We start from the raw sequence: 23,571 nt of genomic DNA, 5'->3' as shown, positions 1-23,571 counted from the left end.
CCAGATAACAAGAGGCTTTCCAATTCCAGGATCAATTGTTTCTAGGAGCCACATAGAGAACATACTGGATTTTTCTGGTTTTAACTGGATAGCTGAAAAAGACATATTGATTCATGAAAAGGGGAAACTGCCCTTATAAACTTGGCAAATGCTAATACCTTTCATGTCTGAGTGCAGCTGAGGCTGGAACATTTTATAAGGCATCTTTGGAGTTCAGAGGTTCCAAGGAAATGATTTACAGAAAGGAAGCTATGGTCCCCCTGCTATGGTTGATGGCTGCTGTAGATTCTTGTTAGTGTAATAGGAACCCCTATCCTAACCCTGCCTTTCCCTCAGTGCAGGGTAAAACTGTTGATGTTGGCTTCTACCAGTAGAAGGAGAAAAGAAATAACAGGAAAATGAGGAGGGAGAGAGGTGGATGGAAGGGTTGAATGGAAAGGAGTAGTTTGGACTGGCACGTAGCAAAGTGGATATCTCGAGTTTTCAGTGCTGGTGACAGGCAAGAGTTGGAGCAAAAAACCAGGAACAGTGGGATTTGAGACCAGGGGGCATTCAGGGATCTTCTAGGGGGGTTGAAGTAATGCAAAGCTGCCTTGAAGGTTCAAGATGGACTTAACCTCCAGAAGAAACAAGTGTTCAAGGTTCTAGCTGAATAGAAACTGCCTTACAATACTGTGTAAATCGTTCTTTCACCCCACCCCTAGCATATTGTAATGGTTAGTTATTCCCAGAGATGAGGAGATGCCAGGCTATGGAGCTGGCAGTTATCCTGCAACCCCAAGAAGGTTTATTTTCTTGGGTTTTGTAACTGTGTAGTAATTAGGCTATCACTAGGTAGTAGTATTTACAGTTTTACTTTTAACTTGTCAGAGTTTGATAATTGAGCTGAGAGGTTGATTAAGAGACATTAACATCACATAAAATCATGACTATTCAATATGTTAATTTTTCTCATTTTCTATCACTGGTATTTTAGAACCCTAAAATACCTCTTTTGTATAAACTGCATAAAACTTGACAGTGGAAATTTTCTTTTTCCCAGGGCTACTGACAGACAGATGTTAAATTCTTCTGGTCCTGTGGAGCAGAAAAAATATATGTGCTCAACTGAAAATGAAGAAGGACTAATTGATCACAGAGTGCTAAAGCAAAAGTGAGTTTATAATGCACTTACTAAATTTTCCTTACCTTTTGAAAATTACATAAACACTTCTTTTTACTTCCTTCAGACTAAATAGATACTTTATAAAAAGTGATCTTAATTACTGGAGGCCAGGTTCAGGTATATCCAGTTATATTTAGAAAACAGCAGGAGCAGAAATGTGTTAGGATTTGACTGAACGAAATAGTCTAATAGTGGGTGTTTTTCTACCCTCCATCCTCAGTCCTTGCTCACTGTCTCATGTTGCCTCATTCAGAGGGCAAGACACAGGTTTGTCTTTGTCTAGTTTTTAAAAATTGTCTTTTACAGATTTGTTTTCAACAGCAATCTGGCAAATTAATCAACACAGAGTGGAATATGGCTATAAATAATTGTGTGCTTGCAGCGCCTTAAATATAGCAATTTGGAAGGGAGGCAGGTTGGTTGCATTGGCACACTCATTTTCCTTGGGTAGCAAATTGAGTCGTCTTAAAAACTGGAGACAAGGTAAGGAGGATTTGCTGTGGTGGGTTTTTTTGTTTTGGTTTGGTTTTTTCCCTACGCCTGCTTTTCCCCCTTGAGATGGGCAGTTAGTGTTGAAAAAGTGCCGTTCCCCTTTCAAGGCAATTGTTTTCTTGTTTGCGAAACTTTCTCTGCTGGCCATTCACACATATGCATCCCCCTTCTCCCCTCTCTATTCCTGCCTGCTATAATTTCTCCTCCATAGATGTGACTGGCTGCACAGTGAGCCTGATATTCTGAGATAAGGGGAAGTCTTTCTGTAAAAATGTCTACTTTATCACTTTTAAAAAGTTAGCAAGGAGTTGAGGATAAGGCTGTCTGGGAACAGGGGAGAGGGCTTAGCGAATCACATCGTTAACTCTTTTAAAATAAAGTCCTGCTACGCTCTTCAAAAGAACAACACAAAAAACCCAAACCCAAAGCTCCTGTTAGCATCGTTGCCAACAAAATAAACCCAAATCACTTTAAACCCTCGGAATAAACCATTAAAATGATCTTGCAATTATGGCATTTAGCCTGTACTTCTGAAGGATGCTTATTTTTAGTTAACGATGAGTAATTTGCCTTGTGAAGTCTAAAGAGTTTTAAACCAGTTGTGTGAATCAGCATAACCCAGAACAGGCTGGCTTTAGGAAATGTTCTCAGCAAAAGTTGTCAGGGTTTCAAAGGCCCATAACGGCCTGTTAAGGGAAAAGGACTGTAAAAGAGCGCTGCCAATTCACCTTGGGGCAAAGGAGCAGAAAAAGAGGGAAATCTGCTGTAAACGGAAGTGCCCCTTCTCAGTGAAGTAGTAGATGGCCTAAAAGTCAGCAAAGCTGTGATGATTTGTAGTCTTGAAGACGTGAGTAAATTTTATAAGGGCTTCTCTTTAAAGGTCAGATGAGGAACTGACAAATGTCTTTCTCTGAAACAGCTCTTTTAACTTACTGAGGATAGAACTGAACAGCCCTTGCACACATTAACTGCTGCGCTAGGTTCATCCCAAGCTAAATACTATTTTTGGAGGTGAATGCTGCTGTTGAGATATGTCTGTGACTTGACCCACACTGATAAATGCAATATTACAGAGTTTAGGTTTGATTTTTTGTTTGTTTGGTTTTTAACTTTTCTGCCTTTTTTTTTCCTTTCCCAACAGTACTCAGTCACTGCATTTTCAACAACCAATGAAAATTTTAATGTTTTATATGCTTGAGGGGATTATGTTGGCTATAAGCAGGTTGTGAAGGGTTGAACAAGAAGTTTGTTTCAGAAATTTGATTATGGGAACAGAAAAAAATTGCTTTGATTGTAATATAATTATAGATTCTTATCCTAGAGTATAAAAGTAACCCTCCTGTCTATTCTGCTAATATACTTACTTTGAAAGCTGGGTTGGTTGGCTGGTTTGCTTTTCACTCAAGTTCCAGTTTATGGATTTATGTGCCATGGTGAAAAGTGTTTTTTCACATCAGATTATTGGTGGCTTTTTTTTGTAGTTTGGCACGTTAACTGATATTTCTGTTAGAGCAACTAGTGGGTTTTTTCCATTGCTTTAAATTTGGAGTGTTTATAAGGTCAGTGCATGTGTTTCTCTCCCCTAGTCTCTCATCTTAACTAATGGGGAAAGGGAAGCTGTAGTAATACGTGGAGGTGGTCCTGCAAATAAAACACTCTGTCTTATTCTGAGTAAGAAGTATAGTAGGTACCCATTGCTTATCAGCCAGGCCAGATTTGGAAGAGCAGCTAGGATAAATTATGACTTCCACGCTTCCTTAGTGGGTGTTCCCACCTCACTCACCTTTTTTCTGGCAGAGCAGTTCATATAAGCACTTCTAGAGTCAGTTCTGCCAGGGGCTAGTTTAATTCAGCCGGGTTGGTTTCAGTTGAAATGATTGATATTTGGCCAGGGTTACACTTGTAACCTCCGTATCATCATTCATTTCATCCAATCTGAAAAAGAAGAACTTAAAATTTTGTGGACTGGGGTTTTTTTTTTCCTTTGTTTGTTTTTTCCCCATAAGACCATGCAACTACAGCTTCAATAACTGGCATGGTTTTGCTTGAAATGAATTACTGGGTGCTTTTATGGATTATTAGCGCTGGTGAATTGGCTCAAAGTTCCTCTGTATGTTTCCTGTGTAGATAGTTCTAACAACTGGGTTAATTACACTCTTATGTGTTACTAAATATTACAATAATATCAAAGAAGATTTTTTAAACACAAAAATAGAGTAAGTGGATGCAGCAGTTCTATAGTTTTATTTTTCCTGTATTAAGATTTTGCATACATATAACCAGATGACGTTTGCAGGTTACCTCAGTGGAAAAACTTCTTGCTAGCAACTACAAACTAAAAACAGGCAGTATTTTTATTTATCTCCCAAGAAATTTAATCCTGAAGCAGTGCTCTTCTGTGAAGACAATAAGATAGATACAGAGGACGATTCAGTAAATACATTTCCCCTATACCTGCTTTTCTGTATCGGAGTACCAGCAGTGTGATGGCTCCTGGCAGCCTGGTGTTTATCTTGTTGCTAAGTCAGAGGCTGTCATTACGTGTAAATACCTGACACTGCTGTGAAAAAAACAAGTTTTTATTGGTTGGTTTATACGTCCTGTCTGCCTTTCCTCAAGGTGTTTGCTTATCAAATGACATCCCTAACGTATCCATTTTTCACTGTTTCCAATATGGTGGTCCAGCTGTTTTACTTCAAGAGTGATATCCTGATACGGGTTTATTTGTACATTTATTCTTTCTATAAAAATGTGTGTTGTAGCTCATGAGTGTTGTGTAACAGGTTTACTGTCTGAATGCCTCGAAGTAATTTGCTCAGAGCAGGCTTATGTGCACAAGCAGGATAACAGATCTTCTGGCCAACCTTGACAGCCTTGAACTTCTCTATTTGCTGTGAATTTGGAAGATGTGGTCAGTATTAACTAAACCTGAGCCTGCTAAATGTTCATATACCAATAAGGCCATTGCCAGCATTGCCAGTATGTTGATGCTGGTGCCCACATAAACTTGGACTGATACCAAGAATAATAAATTGGAATATTTATTTTAAAATAATCTTGTCTCCCGTCTCCAAGATGGCCGCGTTGGTCTGCACTGTTGCAAACCACCTTTCTTTCATTTCCTCAGTGGGGCCGGCTTGCCTGCTGCAAGCCTTCTCGAGGTCAGGCACCCTCCAGCGTGCACTAGTGCAATGTTTGAACGAGCAAGACCCCACTGATCAGGACTGGAGGTGAGCTGAATGTGGAGCCACGTTAATGGTGCTGTACATCTCCTTATCTAGGGCAGTCTCGCATCTAGTTTGGTCAGACTGCAGGCAACTACACCAGCTACTGGGTAACTGCACTGATGCGTGTTTTAATTTTGACATGTCGTTCTGCTAATGATCATTATGGAGCTCTTCCTTTGCTCCCCCATTACCCCACATAGATACTGTTGGTCTGTGTTTAATGTGTTTTATCGGAAACAGTAGCTAGCCTGAAAAATTGTTGCTTAGTCAATTATTTCAGATTATTTTTCTCCCTTTACACAAGAGAGCAGATACTACTTTTATATGTATACGTACATATGCATATGTAGCTATAGTCCTACAAGGAAAATCTGGACTGTGCCTCTTACGTATTACTTAAGTTTCTCAGTTTCTGTCCAGAAACCTTATAGTTGATATCACCAGAATTATTTCTAGCAGATTTGATGATGGGTTTTTTTAGTTAGTTCATAAGGACATGAAAAGCAGTCATAAAAATATACACGTTAAGTCAGTACACCATACACAATGGTCAGTAGTAGAAGAAAAGAAGTACTGTCTGTCTGTTTTGTTCAGTACAGACGTCAGATGCTACCTTTGACTATACCTTTACAACCACTAATGCTTAGGGATTCTAAAACCATAAATTGCATCTAGCTCAATAATTTTAACAGTGATTGATTGAATCTTTCTTCTGTGAATTTGTCTCAATAATTCTGAAGCTATTTATTTTTTCAATAGTAGATTCCCCTGTTGAATGAAGTATTATAGGAGAACAATGTCTTCTTTCTTATCTTAATGATTCCTGATAATTTCACTTCAATTGTTATTCCACTTTCATAAAAATTGTCATAGCTGTGGGTTTTGGTTTGTAGGGTTTGGGGGAGATTCTTTAAATTTAGGTTTTCAGTTTATGTGGTTGTGAGAATTTCTGCCACTTTTGTTTTTTTTTTTAAGTCAACATTTCATGTCTCTGTCATTGCAGCAAGAAACTTAGGAATACTAACTTAAATTTAAAAAAAACCAAACAAACTAGAAGACTTACAATTATATCTCCTCTGTGCTTGTTGCCTCAATGTTTTGGAAGTCAAAGCAACTGGACTGACGGTTTTGGAGTGCTTGAGGTCAGCAGAGCTGAATTTACCGATATGGTGCTCTGAGTCTCCACAAAGTTTGCAGGAAAAAAAATCGTTAAATCTCCTTTCTTCCACACCAGGAATAAGCCATGTCTTACAAAGTACTTGCAGGAGATACCAACTGCATTGCCTTGTTAAGGTCTAACAAAGTCATAAAAACAACAACAAACCACCACTAAATACATAAAGTTCTTTGGATATAGTATAACACATTTCATGGGTGAATGCAAATAATCACTGTTTCATTAAAATGGCCTGATTTAGCTGGCAGTTCTGTCAGTCAGATTCCCCAAAGAGCATTTTCTCTCCCCTTGTCTGTAGCCTACAGCTGCTGCCCTCTCATGAGATGGAAGTGCAGAGCCTTCACTTACGTGATGCAGCTCCTCAGAATAGAAACTGTCAAAAAAAATCTTGACTCCTTCTAGAAGAAGGTTGTGTTTGCATCTCACAAACTTTCTTTAAAGCTGATTAATTTTGTCTGTAACTTCATGCTTGTGCTGAATGTGATGATTTCGATAGCAAGGGTACTGCAGGAAAAGCTGAAACAGGAGCTGCTCTGGGAAAGGGGCAGCGTGTGTGTCAGCCCCCACATCCTAGCCTTGCTGAAGCTGACGCTGCTGCGGGTAACTTCTTGTTCGGTCTAAAGGATACCTGCCCCTCCATTTAGTGGGAACTGAAAAAGTAAAAGACATCATCAAGCACTAGGTAGGCTACAAATACTAGGCTTTACGGAATAACTGGGAAACTGTGCATTTGTGCTGGAAAGTAGGAAATGGCAGTGAAGTGCATGAAGGGAAAGGCATGAGAGTCTTTCAGACACAGATCTCAGAACTGTGAATAGAAAAAGAGAGCCCTGTTTTATCCTACTATTGAGAGGGGGAAAAGAGTTTCTTTTGATATTTCATCATCCATCATAATTTCTTCCTTTTGATGGAAATAACCTTTACAACCTTAAATATTGTCATGAGGTTGAAAGCATATAATACATGTTAGTGAAAAGGATCATTTTCTACAGCTGCAGACTTTTCCTTCCCTTCACAACTGAAAGCTCCAGGTTTTCTTCTCTCTGCTGTTTCTTCCTTGGCTTTGTAGACAGGGACTTTTTTCCAGCCTACAAGTCTGGAATTCAGGAGTCCCTTGCTGGTGTTTGGTGTAGACATGTGAAAGGCTAGATCTTCACCTGTGAAGTAATGGGAATCTATTGAGGCTCCACCCACGTGCTGGGTTTTATCTGGACGTGCCAAACATGGGAACCCATTGATGTCAGCAAGGTCCTACTCAACCGTGATGTCCTCTGGTTACTGGTATCTAAGCTGATACAAGATGTAGCAATGGGTACCATAGACTCACGGACTTTAGTAGACATACGACGAGAAAAGCATGTAGCACACAGTCTTTTTATGCGTGTGCTCAGTTGTTCTTTAAGTTGTGCTTTTTTTTAAGTGAACTAAATAGATGCAGGAAACTGATCCTTCTTACCAGTGTGCTTAGAAGCTTAAAAGTGACAGAATCATATGATCGTTTGAACCTGTTTCTAGGTCTCTTCTGCACTTTGCACAGCTATCTTGATTGAGCTGTCTATATTGAGGCCAAGATTATTTTTACTGACTTGTTACAGCTAATTCAGGCAGTTTTGTGTCTCTGCATGAGGTTGCCCAGGACACTGAGCTTGGAGACCGTGACCTTCATCAAATGATCTGGGTGATGCTGCAAGTGTGTAAAATCTTTGCCTTTTTAGCAGTAAAACAAAATATTCCCTGGGATTCAGGATCCCAGGGGTTATATGATTCAAATAGATGGGGTTTTGGGGGTTGGCTTGTTTGGTTTGGTTTGGGTTTTTAAGGTTTTTTTGCCAGCTGAAGGAGACAAACAGATCCTCCCAAAATGATGTTATAGTTTTGTGTCTCAGTAAACATGTTTTGTGTGAGCAGTGTAAGGCTGTAATGGAGCCAAAGAAAGGAATAGCTGTGAAAGAGCGCTGTGACTTAGTACTCTAAGTAAAGCGGTCATCTGCAAAAGCTGAGTGGTCAAAAGCTCTGTGATTAGCTGTGTCTTTGCAGAGGAGATGCTTCTTAAGATGCAGTTCCATATTGTGGCTAAACATAAAGACCAGCTTGCTTTCTCTGCACTGGTATTTGTCTCACCTCATGGGGAGATATTCTGGGGACCCAAACAGTGAGAAAACTAAACCAAGAAGAAAAACGAAGAATTTAATCACTGTAGCTCCTTGAAGTAAGTTGCTCCATGGTTAGAGGTTTCCTAGTACCAGTAAGAAAGGGGTGGAGACATGTGACAGTGGGGGGAGTGGGAGGCTGACATTTGGCAGCAGCTAGCCATCGGATTGATTTAGCTGCAGCATCAAACATGTCGAGAACTGAAAGAAAAGATGTAGTAATTTGTGTTTTGGGATCTTGATCTTATCTCTGTCTCAGGTTAGCTAGACGACCAGAGAGGGATGGTTAGAAACAGGGTATGTATGTTTATACCTAAATCTCTAGCTGTAATACTGTCCTTCACAATCAAGGAAGGTCTTGGCTATATGCATAAATCACAGTGCATGTACAGTTTAACTGAACTGTTCTTTTAGTTAAGCAAGTTTGCATGTGAGCATTTCTGGGGATAAAGCTTAGTGTGGAGTTGTGTCTTTTTTCAAGCAAACTTGTATTTCATTGTAAAATATTACTGCACATATTTAAGATGACTGCCCAACAGCTATGATTTTGGCAAAAGCTAGTAAAATGTTTCATCTCTTGCACTGTGGAAACTAAAGGAATATTTTGATCATTTTTGGACAGCAAGGAAGTATTTTCAGTGTTGGGTAAGCCTGAAGAGAAATGGTATTTGGAGTATTTTTGTTGTACTCGCGAATGTGAAGGGACCAGTGGACTGGAGAGCCTCCATGCCTCCCTGGCTCTTAGCCATCCCAACTTCAAGAAAATTTTATTTTCTTCAGTTAACTGTGTACATTTCAGTTTGCCTGAACTGAACCTGCTACAGTTCTGCTTTTTGAAATGGCACTTCAGCTCCGCTGGTATTAGCAACCACAGGGACTTCAGTGCTGCTCCGCTACAAATTACTGCACGTCTTAATCTTCTGTACATTTTTGAGCTGGTTTGGAGACATCATGTTGAAAATAGTATGTAGTAACTTGCAGCCTGTCTGCTACATCACTTTTATCAGTAAAGTTGGTAGAAGTACAGGATTCAAACTCCTAGGCTGCAGAGCTCCTCATTGATGCTACTTTGAACATCTGCACTTTATTTGCATAGGAGGGATTTCCAAGTAATTTCAGAATTGGGGCTTGGTTTTATTTTCCCATTTGTGTATTATTCTATCACCAAAAAAGGACATGAATGTGGATATATTTGTCACTTCTCGCACAGCTTTTCCTTCTTTTGAGGCTGTAAAGTACTAATAGAAGTTCACTACAGTTTGCATCTACTGTTAACCATCTGTGTCCCATAAAACCTGATAAGCTTGGAGAGACAGCAGCCTTAGCCATTCTGTACCTGTTTTGCATGATGAAACGGTAATGCTGTGAGTACTGCTACTACAGTTAATATAACTATGAAGATCAGATGAAAGTACCCCAATTTATTCTCTTTTTTTCCAGCACTGCATCACAGTTCAAGGTAGTGCTGGGGTTGGTAAAGTTACGTCATGGCTGTAGAGATTTTACCAGCCTGCAAGCTACCAACCTACATTAAAAGATGTCAAGATGGTGTGGCAGCATAATCAGGTCAACAAGGTCAAGAGTCATAGGCTAATCTACTCGAGAAAGTATTGAGGCTTTAACGATGGTTGTGGGGGCTCAAAATAATCTGCCTACCAGATATATAGTAATATTTCAATGTGGTGTAAACTAAGCTATTGCAAATGCTTATCCATTGGTATTGCAGTTGATTTTGCCAGCCTAAAGATATTGACAACCATGAGCTCTTTGGTTTTTGGTTGGGTTTTTGTGGGGTTTTTGGGTTTTTTTTGTTTATTTGTTTGGGTTTTTTTTGTTGTTGTTGGTTTGGTCGTTTTTTGTTTTTTGGGTTTTTTTACTTCCTTATCTGAAAGAGGCTGGATAGCAAAACCTCCCAATGGAGACCTTGCTAAAACTCTTCACAGCTCTTATTTGTATACCTAGCTCTTGTTTATAGGCTACCATAGAGAACTTTAGGAGTGAAAACTTGTGTATGTTGACTGAAGTCTAGTGGTATTTCCCTCCATAACTTTCATAACTTTCATAGAGTCAAAATCTAGCTGAGAAGGGACACCAAAGCATGCCTAGTCCAGCCACACACCTTTGTGTGGGAGCTTTCACCTACCAAGTGGAGGGTTGCTAACTTGAGAGTTAGATTTCAACAACTGTGGTAACTTTCTTAAGTTCCTTCATAATTAGCAGAGAGAAATACATGAGAGAGAACATCTGGTCTGATTTAGATGTCTTCCAATTGTTCTGTTATCCTTCAGTGATGTTTATCTCTCCTCAGTGAATATAAAGGGAGTGCAGATGATTAATTCAGATATAGGTATCTGTATTTATACCATGTAAGCATCTACATTTGTCATTTTTAATGACAGCATTTTATTTTAAAAATTCCTTTAAAAGTCTGGTAGTTGTGTCCAAATGGCTCTCTCCAATTTAAATTAAAGCAAACATAAATTGCAGTGATACCACATACATAACAGGACTCTTTAGTTGTCTTTGGCATCTCTCATTTGACACTTCTTTATTGGGTCTGGACTACTATGACTGGGAAGCTGTCTAGGGCTGCCAGAACCACTCCAGCTTTTAGGTGGCTCTTGATTGACTTCCAGCTCCATTTATCTCTACTTTTCCCTGTGCTCCTTCAGGATTAGGGTTTGACAGGCTCTCTGGGGGCAGGAAGCACTTGGGTAGCAAGTGATGATATCCTGTCTCAGGCTCACCCCAGCTGGGGTGAGACATTTGTAAATAGTGCTGATGGTCTTGGGATGGGAGCTGTGGGTACTTACAGGCTGTGTCTGCTTTGTTCCCAGCCGCTGTGCTGATAAGTGCCTTCATCCGTTTGATGCTTTCCCCTTTGGGAGGACAGTTTTAGCTAATGTTGTGTATAGCATTTTATTCAATCAAGCTGTTTGCTTACTCTCACTAATAAGCTAGCAGAACTGGTAGGCAACACATTATAAATTACGACAGATAAAGTTATGTTGCAACAGTAGCAAGTCCCCAGTGACTTCCTTGGCTCTGCCTTCTGCTTTCTGTTAGTGACCACCCTCTAGTGTCTGCTGATTAAAATATTTTACATTTGACATCTGGTTTTAACCCCATATGTTTTGATTGCAGCTTTTGTAGGTATCCTTTATGTATAAAAGGAGACAGCAAGCCTTGAGTTTCTATAGCAATAACTTTGCTTTGTGTTGAGATTTACTTGTATTTTTCTGTCCTTCTTGCCTGCATTCCCATAGAAGGAGGACGTGATCGTGATGATATAATCTTTTCTTTTACAGAAAAAATCTGAAATCATTTTTTGCAAGATACAAGACGTTGCAGTGGACGAGCTCTTATGCTTTGCCAGACTTCCCTTATGATGTCAAGTGCATATTAGCAGAAAAAAAATGCCCTGAGCACAGTATGAGAATAAGAATTATTGAATTTTTGCAAGCAGACATGACAAAATACTTAGAAGGATCACTGTGAGTAAACATCATTGGATTTATCTGGGGGCATTACCTATTGGCTGCAGAAGAAAATTTTCAAGTGGATGTAAAGGCTTTCTCTTTAGTATGCTCGCTTAAATAGCGGAGGCTAAGGGCCTGAAACCTGTTGAAGTCAAACAGGAAGATCTTGGGCAAACCTTAAAGCTGTTCCCTTTCCTCTTTGGAGGGGAACCAATAGTCTTAGAAATAGTCAGTTTAATGTACATCGGTATAGACTCTAGACAGTGTCTAATACTGTCTAGAATACTAACTATTTCTTTTACATCTCCATCTTGTTTGCACAGGTATCCAAACAGTCAGCAATATAACATTGTTGTCAGTGCTCTGCTGCAGGCATACCCATTCCTCGATGAAGATGGGAATGGCTTTGTAAGTATTGTGAAATTGAAAAATATGGAAATAATTCTTCCCCCCACCTGCCCACACACACACATAATCGATCACAAGAAAATAACCTAGTTCAGAGGAAATCAATATCAATTTCTTATATACTTATATTCAGAGCTGCGACCTTCACTTTCACATGTTCAGCAAATCACATACTTATTTCACTACATTAATTAAAGATTAACCAAGTCACAGCCATTCCTCAAAACCATTGTGAGATCATGCAGACCTGTACCTGAGGTCCCTGGTTGCTTGTTGGGTATAGTTTATTTCTGGATTGATTTTCCCCCAAAGGATAAATTCAAGTAAATGTGACTTATTTTTGTTTTTAAAAACAAAGAAGCCAAGGCTTTTAGAAAATTGTATGAGGACTAACATGCGGCGGCTGCTCTTGCAATGCATTATAATAACTTGTATGTTAGATATCTAGCTACAACTCGTAGTAATACTGCTGGTTTAGGCATGTTGGGAATCTAGGCCTAATGAAAAAAAAAATTAGAAACACTGTTTGGGTTCTTAGTAGGGACGTAACAAAAAGCAATGGAATGAGGCAACTTAAATTTGAACTACACGTTTTCTCTCTCGTGACCCAGAACACATATCTGTGGTCTCAGAGGGCAGTGTTCACCTTTTGACTTTACATCATTGCTTTGCCACGTGATACTCTTATAGCGTCTTCTAAAAGCTTGTGAGTCTCAGTGGAGATTGTTAGCTTTAAACATATATATATTTATATCTTGTGTACAGTTACTGCAGAAAGCAAAACAGTTTTGAGAATAAAAAAAAGAAGTGAGGATTAAGGGGTGGCTATTCTAGTTCTCCCCTGAGCCCAGGCATTGTAGGAGGGAAGGGACTAAAGAAAACAAACACATTTCAGAAGGGAGAGAGGGAGCAGAAGGATCAGAGAGCTACGGTCCATGCTTATTTTCAACCAGGATTCCTCTCTGAATACCCCAGTGGGGGTCCCCAGCCAGGGTCCTGGGCAATGCTACAGCTTCATCGGGCTCCCTTTGTGAAGGGGAGCTGGAATGACATTCTGTGTAGGTCGGAAGACCTTTTTATAGCCTTTAACTTTTAAAAACTGTTTTTACACAGAGCTTAAGCTAGGTTTTCAAAGGGCTTTCATTGCGGCAGGCCTGCAGACTGAGTGAAACTACTTAGAACTCCATTCTTTGGGAAACGGCTCTTTGCTTCCCAGATCGATCCCAGAGCTGGTGCTGGAAGAAGTTTCATGATGGGGCAGAGACTTCGGAGTTGTTTTTTATCTTTTGATATTTCTTTCATGCTCACTTGGAAGCGTATCTGGAAGAAACCACCATAAGTAAGTGAGGAAGCTGGAATTAGCAGTTTACAATATTGCTACCCTAACACTGCTGAGCCAGCCCTCCATTGCTTGAGGCAGGAAAAAATGCACTAAAGGTGTATGTCTGAATACTTAAGTTTGGAGGAGGGGGTGAGGATGAATTACTATTTTTATTGGCCCTACTGTTAGACATTCTGTTCTTCCTTCACAATCGTGAAGGGCTATAAATACTTCTTTTTTTCTTGCTCTGAGATAGTTGTGTGTTACAGCAGCAACTGCTTAAAACAAACCCTACAACGTATACACAGCTACTTAGCATGAGGCTTGCAGTAAAACAATTCATATAGCTTTAAGAAACAAATGAACAACAAAAATAATTGGCTAACCACCATTCTTTCATCTTTTCTCAGAAAAAGTATCTTTAGCAGCTCAAAAAAGTGAAGTTTTTGTAGGTTTTTCTTTTAAAATTGCATCAGGCTTGCATGGGACTATAAGAATAGCTGCTTGCTGTTCCTGATAACAGTACTGAATCACAGGTCCTGTAAGATGTAAAATAGTACTTACTGAGAGGTTTTGAATATCTTAAATTTGTTTCTCTATAATTGTTAGACAGTTATTACATTTTTTTTTAAATAGTACACTGAAAGTATTTAAGAAAACTATCATCAATAAAATAATTCAGAGGTAAAACAACAAGCTTTTTGTTTGGGGACTGATAGCTAAATGTAGAAAAGGAAAACTGTAAAATGAAAGTAATGTTTTAAGCAAAAAAAAAAAGCTAGTTATTAGTTATTAAATAACATTATATATAAACTGCTGGAGATGCAGTTCATGTAATGTGGTTTTGGTGTCTACATTAGGAAGAGAGGAAGAGCACTGCCAAAGATCTTTTTTCTTTCTGTGGATTCCAAAGGTGACCAGCTGCGCACAGATGTCCGTGCCTGATAGGTGACCCCTCCTTTTAGTGTCTTGTAAGGCTGGAGAAAGGGACACACCGAACACGGCAGTTCAGCTGGGCAGGCCTCTGAGAATAATAGTTTCCAGGACTAGTATCTTAATGAAGTTTTTAAACTGATATAGAATACCAACAAACATGTTTTCAAATATTCAGACTTTTAACTTCTCGTCAAAGTTACAGGAAAAGAAATAGTTGCATGCATTTAAAAAACAAAAGGGCTGATCATAGTTTGGAGTAGTTAGTCTTGTGTTCCCTCTGGCACGCTGGAACTCACTTCTGCCATTGGGTATCTAACCTGCTGCTGCGCAAAATGCTCTATCCCACTGTATTGCTAATGACAATAATTTATTGCTCTTTATTTATTGCTGTGCTATGCCTTTGTTCCTAGATTCAGTTAAACTCTAAATTCATGCTTAAGAGGAGAACAATTGCTCACCCTTTGGGGTGGAGGAGCAGCCATGGTTTCTGCTGGGGTCTGCAGAAGGCTGCAGGAGTTCTTAATGCAAATGCGCTGACAAGGTCCATCCATGGCGTGACTTTATTTTTAATTCACGAGTCTAATGGCTTGGGGCCCTTCACCAGAAAATGGTGTGTCTTGGCTGCAGAAGGATGCAGTGGAAACTGTTCTGGTTCTTCCACGGGAGTTATGCATGCCTGTGCGTGGCGTGGGTGGGCAGGGGCAGCCTGTGGGGTATTCTGGCTGAGAAAAGGCAAGGCTCATCCTGTGAGAGACCTTGGCATTCCAGAATTAGCTTTTCCTTCTGACCAAGAACAGAAAATCAGAACATAAAGAACTTGATGTAATGAAAAACTTGGAGAAACTTTGAATTGGAAATGTCAGCACTTTTGTTGCAACACTTTAATAGAAATGAAATGGCTTGGAAAATTGGAAAATTGGAAACGGGAAAGATCTGCTGGAAAACATACAGGGAAGCCATCAAAAAACCAAAACTAAGGGTGCCTAAACTCACACCAGTATTTTCATAACAGGAAAATTTTACTTGCACAACTTTGAACATTCCATTTGGGTGAGTGGATGGGGTGGGTTTTTTTGTGGTTGGGTTTTTTTTGGGGTGTTTTTGTGTTGGTTTGGTTTGGATTTTTTTTTTCCTGAAAATACTAGACACACTATTTACAACTCCAAACTCTTTTCAACAAGTAATTTAAATAATGTGTGCATTATGTAGAAATGTAGTCTAATATTTTCAGTCTCGTACTGTTGCAATGAGAGGTCATTAAATGTTTAGCACTTCAAGATTTATTAGTATATTCTCCATAATTCTATATTCTTGGTTAAAAGGTTTCCTATTTAATATTGCAGTAGAGAAAATATGCTTCTATGCCATTGGCCCTTGAAAAGGGTATCTAATGAACAATAGTCTGAATTACGATAATGATCCTAAATGAATAAGTTTAAAAATAAGGTTATGAATAAGCTACTTATATACTATGAATTTAAATAGAAGGTTATTTACTAGGTCACTGTAGAAGCAGGAATTAATAAAGAATTATCTAAAATCCTAAATAATAATAAAAAAACTTAAATAATTTTATACTAAAAGCAAGGCTCATTTAAGAGGTCTGTGGAGTACTTGGAATGAAATTAATTTCCCCACCCTGTTCCAGGATTTTGGGAAAAAGGTGCTTTAAGGTGTTTACCTAAGGAATTTTCCCCATGATGTTTGCTTCTACTTAAAGAACAATGTTGTCCTAAAGTACAACACAGAACATTTTAGAAAATTAATCTCCATTTAATAATGAAATAGATTATTAGATTGCTGATCTATAATGTAATCTATGCAACATTTGTAAGTAGTTACAGATGAATAGGTTATATAGAAAAAGCCAAGGTCATAGTTGTAGCAGTCAAAAGAATATTGGCATTACACCGTTTCTTGACCACTTGCAAGATACTATTCTATTTGCATTCATTTCTTTTACAAGGGTTACAACTAGCCATGTGGAAAGAGTCACTGCCATTATTTCATTTCAGCCAACAACTGAAAATTGTATGATTTTAAGACAACCATACATGAGGAAGGAAAAGACAGGGCTCTCTCATCTGCAGTGCTTGCCAGTGGGCTTTGAGTAAGCGGCTCTCTCGAGCTCGGGGCTGCTGCGTGGTGCCAGGATGCTCGTGAAACCCGGGATCCTGGGGCTGACATGCCTGATTTATGTAACCGCTGCTCACAGAATGATTATTCGCTACTAAATTACTGCTTTTAATCTGCATGTAATCCTTTCCCTCCTATGTCAGACAGACACAGGCTAATCCTGTTCCTTTACAAGCATTGCAAACCTTCCTGGGGTGGTTTGGGTTTTTTTTTTGGGGGGAGGAGGAATTAATAGAAAATAAAGTTATCAGCTCAAAATGGTAGTGAAAGTATCCTTTCTAGAAGACCCATTACCCACTAGGGAAAGCGCTCACATTCTCATTCATGAAATAGGTACGTGAGAGGGGACTTGGCTAAGCTTATGAGAATCCTATTACAGAAATAGATTTAGTTAAAACTCTTAATTTATCTGAGGACAGGAGGATGAAACAGCTGAATGTTTTGAACTTTGAGGGATATTTAAAGCTCTGTATAGGTGTCAGCATATTCTTTCATGTGGAAGAATAAGTGAAAATGTCTTGTAGCCAAACAAGGTCTTTCAAAAGAAAGAAACCGTGCAAAACTCAGCTAAGGGGATATTAAAATTGTCAGCTGCTAATATATTCTGGGATGATCATGTTTTAAAATACTTTAACATCTGTTGAACACTTCTTTAATGTGTTAGGCTAAGGGTTTTTTTTGTTTTAAGGCTGTTAAAGAACAAGCAGACAATGTTGCAAATAAATTTTGCTAGTCATATAACATTGGGGTGTTTGTGTCTCAATGTAAATGCATAGGGGCAGATTTGTAAATGTATTTAGGACCCTTAACGGTTCAGATGGATAGTAAGCAGGATTTGCAAGGCACGTAGTCACCTTACTGTTTTTTGAAAACAGTGCTGGGGTGTAATACTCAAATTGAGGCTGAAATATGCTGTGTGCGAAGACTGGGTGAGAAGCTGTGCTCTAATTCTAATCCTTATGTTTAGGTTGGTGATGCTGTAAGTCCTGTTCTGGCAGAATCCTGTCTGAAATTTACATACTAGAAATGCTGATGGGTTTGTTTTCTTCCCAGTTCTTGGATGTTCGCATGTGACTGGCAGTGAGAAAATACTTCTGTAAGAGCCCATAGGTGGGTGGCAGAAAGTGTCCCCCCGGGAAGGGCACACCTGCCTGGCTGGCCCGGGTCTGGCCAAGGAAAGCTGAGGTAGATGCCACAGGGGCTGTATTCTTGTAGCTTTTCCACTCTCATTTTCACCATTTACGGAGCTCTTGCTTTTAGGACTGAGGACCTGTAGTCAGCTAGTATCCTAGGCAGGTGGGAGCAGTATGTTCAGCAGGAGAAAGGCAAGGTCACGCTGCCTTCACCACCGTCTTTTAAGAGACCCTCCCACTGTTTCCTGTGGGTGAGAAAGGCAGGCATGTCAGACTCGCTGCAAACAAAGATGTTGTACTAAGTCTGCATTTAGTGAATTCTGGTTTACACCAAAGTTAACCCTTAAAGTCATATGACCTTGACTAATAAAGGACATCAATTTGGTAAGAAATTTGGAATAATCATTCTTCTGTTTATATTGTGTGTTATTATGTCAGTGAGTACAGGCTTGAGTATAGTATTGAGTATAGTATTGGAGTCAATTTTAGAAAATGAGGTAACAGCTATTTGAATCTCTCTTGCCACGTCCTGTCATTTACAGTCACTTTTCTGACTAATTTTTATTCCCTCTGACTGTTGAAAACCCTCAATAACTGCAATAAGCTGTTGCTTTTGAGGATCTGACAAAAAATTTTCAATATTCACAACTGCAGGGTTTGCCTGCAGACATATTTAGCAGCCTTGGCTTAGTAATTGCTTCCCCACATGTCAGTAGTTAGCACACTGGGTCCCACCACAGGACGCCCAGGTCGGGAAATGCAGGTAAACAGCCATCTGTCCATAAGGATGCACAGGAAGTTTGGCTGCCAAGGAGTGATGAGTGGCTCCATTAAACAGGGTCTGCATCCACTTGCAATGCAGAAGTGTCTTTAAGTTGCAATTTATATGCCTTGAGGAGTCTCACAAATGCTAGGACCTACTCTAAATTATTCCTTTAATTCAGCAGTTTTGAGTTCAGTTTAACAATACACCTGATCCAGTGTAACTGTAGGCTTCCTGCAAAAGGGAGCATCCCACCATGTCTTAGCATATCCCTCATGCTAGTTATGATAATCATCCAACTGCACAACCACTCAAAAAAAACCCCCAAACCAACCAACCAAAAAACCCCACCAACCCCAAAACCCCATTAGTTTTCTGTGGCATCAGTGAGCTGATCTGATTCACCGTGCAGTTCCATGACCTGATGTCATCAATGGTGGTATCCAAAAGTAGACCTGAGAAAAGGAAAGCAAACTGTGGTTTCACTGACAGCCCTGGTTATGTGGGATAAATCCAACCCTTAGGTTCAATTACTGTCATCCTTAACGAATTACACCAGCGCCAGTAGCGCTGCTGTTTAGTTGCCATAGAGTCATATACCACAGGTGCGTGTGTTTCCTTCAGTCCTTATGCCACCCTATGAGCCTTTCTCTGCTTAGTGGCAAACACTTTTTTTATAAAGTAGAGTTAAATAAAACAAAGTGACCTGCTTTAGGAATAAGGCATATTCTTGAAAGGTACTGGTAATGACAGATTTTTTTTTCCCCCTGTGCAGTTGCTATGGAAACGGGCCCTTAAAGATCGTTTCAAATATGTGCGGAGACCCATTGAAGATGATGAGCAAGTCCTGAGGAACAAATGCAAGTTCGGCCACAGGCGAGGACAGACCAGGAAATCTTCATTTGCTGAAAACAAACCTTATGAGGTCCAGGTGCAGGGAGAGGTAAGGTTTTTGGTGCTTAACTGAGTTCTGTGTCTTTCAGCATCTCTGCTGACAGTAAGGCCACCAGCCAGTAAAGGGGAGAACGAAGTGATCTCATCCTACTTAAACTCATTTTGTATAGAGTTTGTCCTACATCCAGACCCTTGACTTATTTCCTTCCTGGAGAACGAAGTATCAACAGTGGAGCTGAACCTGATACTGGATGCCTTGCGCATTTGTTGCCATTGAGAATTGTTGCCAATGGGACATAAAATTCTTTGGGTTTTTTTTTTTAATGTAATATTGCCATTCTGCTTTAGGTTATACACCCCCCAGTTAAGAGTGAAAAACAAGAGAGGCTTATGTCTAAGAGCTGAAACCTCTGTACAAATAAGAATGCAAAGTGATATTTGAGCTGGTAGCAAATGGCCATACCCTACTGTCACATCGCACTTTGTTATGTAAAAACTGTTTGTGTTGAAGTGTGATATACATAGGGATGCTTATGAACGTATGCAGGCAGTTGCTGTATTTCCCTTTAGTTAGAGGATTTGGAGAGTTATCACTGTCCAGTAAGTGTATGAAGCACATTAATTACTCTAAACACTTTCATAAATGCATTAAGGTTCCAGTTATATTTTGCCAATGCTCCTCACACTCCTTCAGTGCTGCCATTAAAATGTAGTAAAATTTAAACAATTGTAAGAATGTGATAAAGAAGCTATGTAAGCAGATATTTTACTTTAGTTTACATGTGTCCATCCTTCTGTTTGCCAGACATATGTCTTTAGGGCAGCCAGAGCGGCTACTGGATGCATTTCTGCATAAACCACCCTTGTTTTTGAGGATAGCTGTAGTTTTCTACCCAAGCAGATATATGGTTTTGGTTTGGTTTGGTTTCTTCTTTTTCTGGGGGGCGTCTTGTTTGGGGTTTTTTGGGGTTTTTTTAGAAGCTTCAGTAACTTCTGTTTATCCCCTTTTGATTAACGTATGCAGGAATAAAGACTTCCCTCTTTTTGCCTGCTTTAGTTGAAATGTTTTCAGAATGTGTGAAGTAAGAAACCTTTAATTTAGGTGCAAAACAATAAACAGTCTTGCATGTGCTAAAGGAGAAATGACAGGCTCCTGGTTTTGTGCATGCGTTAAGAGTTAGCTGTCCTTTATCCACTAATGCTTGGAAAGGGCAAATGTGGGTCTTTTCTTGTCATATCAGCTAGCTGAGAAGGCTTTGCAGTGATCCTGTAGGGACTGCATGCTCGACTTTGTTTTTCTATAGCGAAGGTGTAGCTGCACTGCGCTGTGTATCTGTAAATTAGGAATCACCACTCTTTAACTGCATTACCCAAGGCCATCACTGGTTATTCCTTGCTTGCTTTAGAAATTTAAGAAGGAAGTATGTTCCACCTCTTCTAAATTCCTAGGCATTTTCTGCTAGCCTTGATGTTGTAAGCAAATAAGGGTTAAACTGGAAGGAAGCGAGAGGATGCCGAGTCTCCCTGAACAACTTTTACTTCCTTTCTTTTAGTTTTCCTGTATCCTGAACAGCAGGGAGATACAAATGCAAGAATTAGCTCTTGTGGAGCCTATTAGGGTTTCAGAATGAGTCTCACAAAATTGAGGGAGTCATACATTTCTTAGTTTTAAATGTTTTTCTACGTTGAAACCAAAACCAGGTATGTCTGGCTCTGAGATCCGAAACTGTGTTACTACAAACTGCAGCTGAACTGGATGTTTGTTTGTCACTCTTTTAAACAAATGCCGTGTGGAGTTTTTAATTTTTTTATATTTAGGAAGGCACATAAAGGCACCTTTCTGCTAATCCTTTGCACTAACTACTTTGTGATAAATTTAAAATGCTAAACAAAGAGTCTTAGCCTCAGAAAATAAATATTTGGTCTAGAAGCCAATACCACAGGCAAAACCAAATTATTTTCAAATTATCATTAGCCACATCCCCTTGTCATTTTCCCTTTTCCAAGTCTGGAAGAACAGATCAGCCTTGTGTGGACTAGAAGCCAACTCATCAGGATTATTTAAGGTAAAAGGGTGGGAAATTAGTTTCTCCAGACCTTTGGAGAATAATCAGTCAAGGACTCATAGCCCCTTTGTGTCTCTACACTCTGCTTTGCATAGGCAGAGTTGGACATTTAGGGCATTATAGGTCAAAGCCAACGGGCAAGCAGCTCAGATGAAAGAGCGCATCTGTTCCCAACAGATGACCTACTTACCAGCCACACAGCTGACTTCTACATTGAACTTTAGTTTCTGAACAGCTGTAAGATGTAACTCCGTCAAATGTGCTTTGTGTCAGTATAATCTTGGATTGTTAATGGTATGAAACTGATAAAAAGATTATTCACTGTTAGGAAACGCCTCACTGGTATACCTGGCATTTGTTATATAAAAAGAGTAATAAAGCTATTAACACTAATAAAATCCTTGAATGCTCTATTTCATCTTGTGAAAAAAAAGCTGCTTGACAGGACAAGCTTCCTGTGATATTTTGGGTTGTGCTCAGAGCCACAGATGATGTCTGCCCCTTGGACTGTCCAAGCCCCATTACCTGCCCGCAGGCATTCCTCCTCCAGACGGAGCATGAGTGTTACTTGGCCTTCCATGCAGAGCATTGCTTCCAGATGCAGCATCTGCCTTTTCTCCATTTCCTTTATAACATCTGCTGATATGTTGCTCATTACAGAGCATTATATTCAAGCAAGATTGAAGAATAGAGTCATTCTAGAGTGGCTAGCATCACAGGAGAGATCTTGAGCAAGTGCAGTGCCCAGGGCTGTAAAATGATGGTAAGTAAGCACATAAACCCACGCTGGAGATGTCTGTCACTGAAGGAGGTTTTGCTTAAAATGACGCTCCCTACAAATATTCATCAGGTTGAGCCCCCACTAGAAAAAGCTTGGACTGTGCTTGACATAGACATTAATATGAGCCTCTGTGTCTGAGGGATATTCAGAACTTAGTCAGGAAAGCCTCCTTAATTAATGAATTTTCTGGCTATGGAGTGAGAATCCTCCTCAGTCATTTTCCTTAGTTGGTGAATATCCTGGAGCTGTAGTAATCCAGGGGAGAGTGCTTTGTAATGATAATGACCTTCATCTGCTGCAAGGTACTTTCCATGAGAGGGGTGATGACACTGTGAAAATAAATAAGGCAAGCCAGTCTCCTTTCTGTAGCCAGGATGGGATTGCTGTTAAGGCACCCATCCCACGGCTTGTTCTAACTGATCTCCTTATTCTCTTCTTGAGCGTCAAAATGGCACCATAAAACCCTTCCTCTGCCCTAAGGAATTACTGGGCTTATGGTCCTTCAGGCTATGAGAGAAACTACTTCCTGCCAGTTGTAAGAGGAGGGGCCCTAGGCTCGGGGAAGCTGGAAGGAGTAGGAAGATGGGACACTCTTGGTGTGCATCATTGGCCAGAGGATTATCAAAAGGCAAAGATGAGGGAGAGGGAAGTGTGGTTAGAGCTGGCAATTGGCTTCCATGTGATGAAAGCATGTGGTTCAAACACTAGGTTAGTCACCACAAGGGTGGTAACCAAGGAGCCAATTGACCCTTTCAGAACTTCAGGTTTTGAAATCTTGTCAGTCTTGAACAGTGTTGTGCATGGAAAGTGTGACTTCACAATCAATTCAGTTAATTGAAGACAGACATAAAAATGCCCACAGATACCCTGCATGGCTCCACCTGCCAATCCAGAACAGCATGGATCTCCCACAGGTCCTGCATCATATTCCGCTACTTCCAGAGGTTTCTGGGATACCCTTATGACACCTCAAATGCCACTAAATAGCTATATTTATGCAACTGAATCAAGATCCTTCAATCCATCTCAGCCATTGTATGAGAAAATTTGTCAGCAAAGGAACTGTCCAAGGATATCTTAGGCTACCTGAATTTTAAGGGAATATAACAGGCTAGAAGACTGTTAGTAGTTAATGATCTTAAACAGAAGAGGAGGGGGGAGACAGAATACAGTCCCTCTTCTAATTCCTCCAATTTCTTACATCCTGTGACAGCCTGTTTGTGAGGTCATCGGAGCTTCTCCGAAGCTGTCACACAAGTAAACTTGTAGTTAGATGTGAAGAGGAGAAATAGGCTCTGACAAGGTGTTTGTTAAAACAACAGTATATGTTTGAAGATAGCTGGGCATATTTGCCACACCCAGAAAATCTGGGAATAATATAATAAAAACAATTTATAAAGGGGGCACCAGCAGGCCATCTCCTTTCTGTGTCTATGGCATAGA

General features: G+C 39.8%; 1 protein-coding gene across 1 annotated transcript in view; it reads left to right on the top strand.

Moving 5' to 3' along the window:
• The window catches only part of SAMD3 (sterile alpha motif domain containing 3), a 40,725-nt gene that overhangs the window by 4,002 nt on the left and 13,152 nt on the right, over positions 1–23,571 (top strand). Inside the window, exons 3-6 of the mRNA XM_075089863.1 lie at positions 1,043–1,153; positions 11,520–11,705; positions 12,014–12,098; positions 19,163–19,330. Of these exons, the coding sequence (XP_074945964.1) occupies positions 1,043–1,153; positions 11,520–11,705; positions 12,014–12,098; positions 19,163–19,330 (550 nt within the window). The remainder of the gene's footprint in view (positions 1–1,042; positions 1,154–11,519; positions 11,706–12,013; positions 12,099–19,162; positions 19,331–23,571) is intronic.

This window comes from Phalacrocorax aristotelis, chromosome 3 (assembly GCF_949628215.1).
Source record: "Phalacrocorax aristotelis chromosome 3, bGulAri2.1, whole genome shotgun sequence".
Lineage (NCBI taxonomy): Eukaryota > Metazoa > Chordata > Aves > Suliformes > Phalacrocoracidae > Phalacrocorax > Phalacrocorax aristotelis.
The sequence above is the reverse complement of the archived record's forward strand: the minus strand, read 5'-3'. Positions and strand labels throughout refer to the sequence as shown.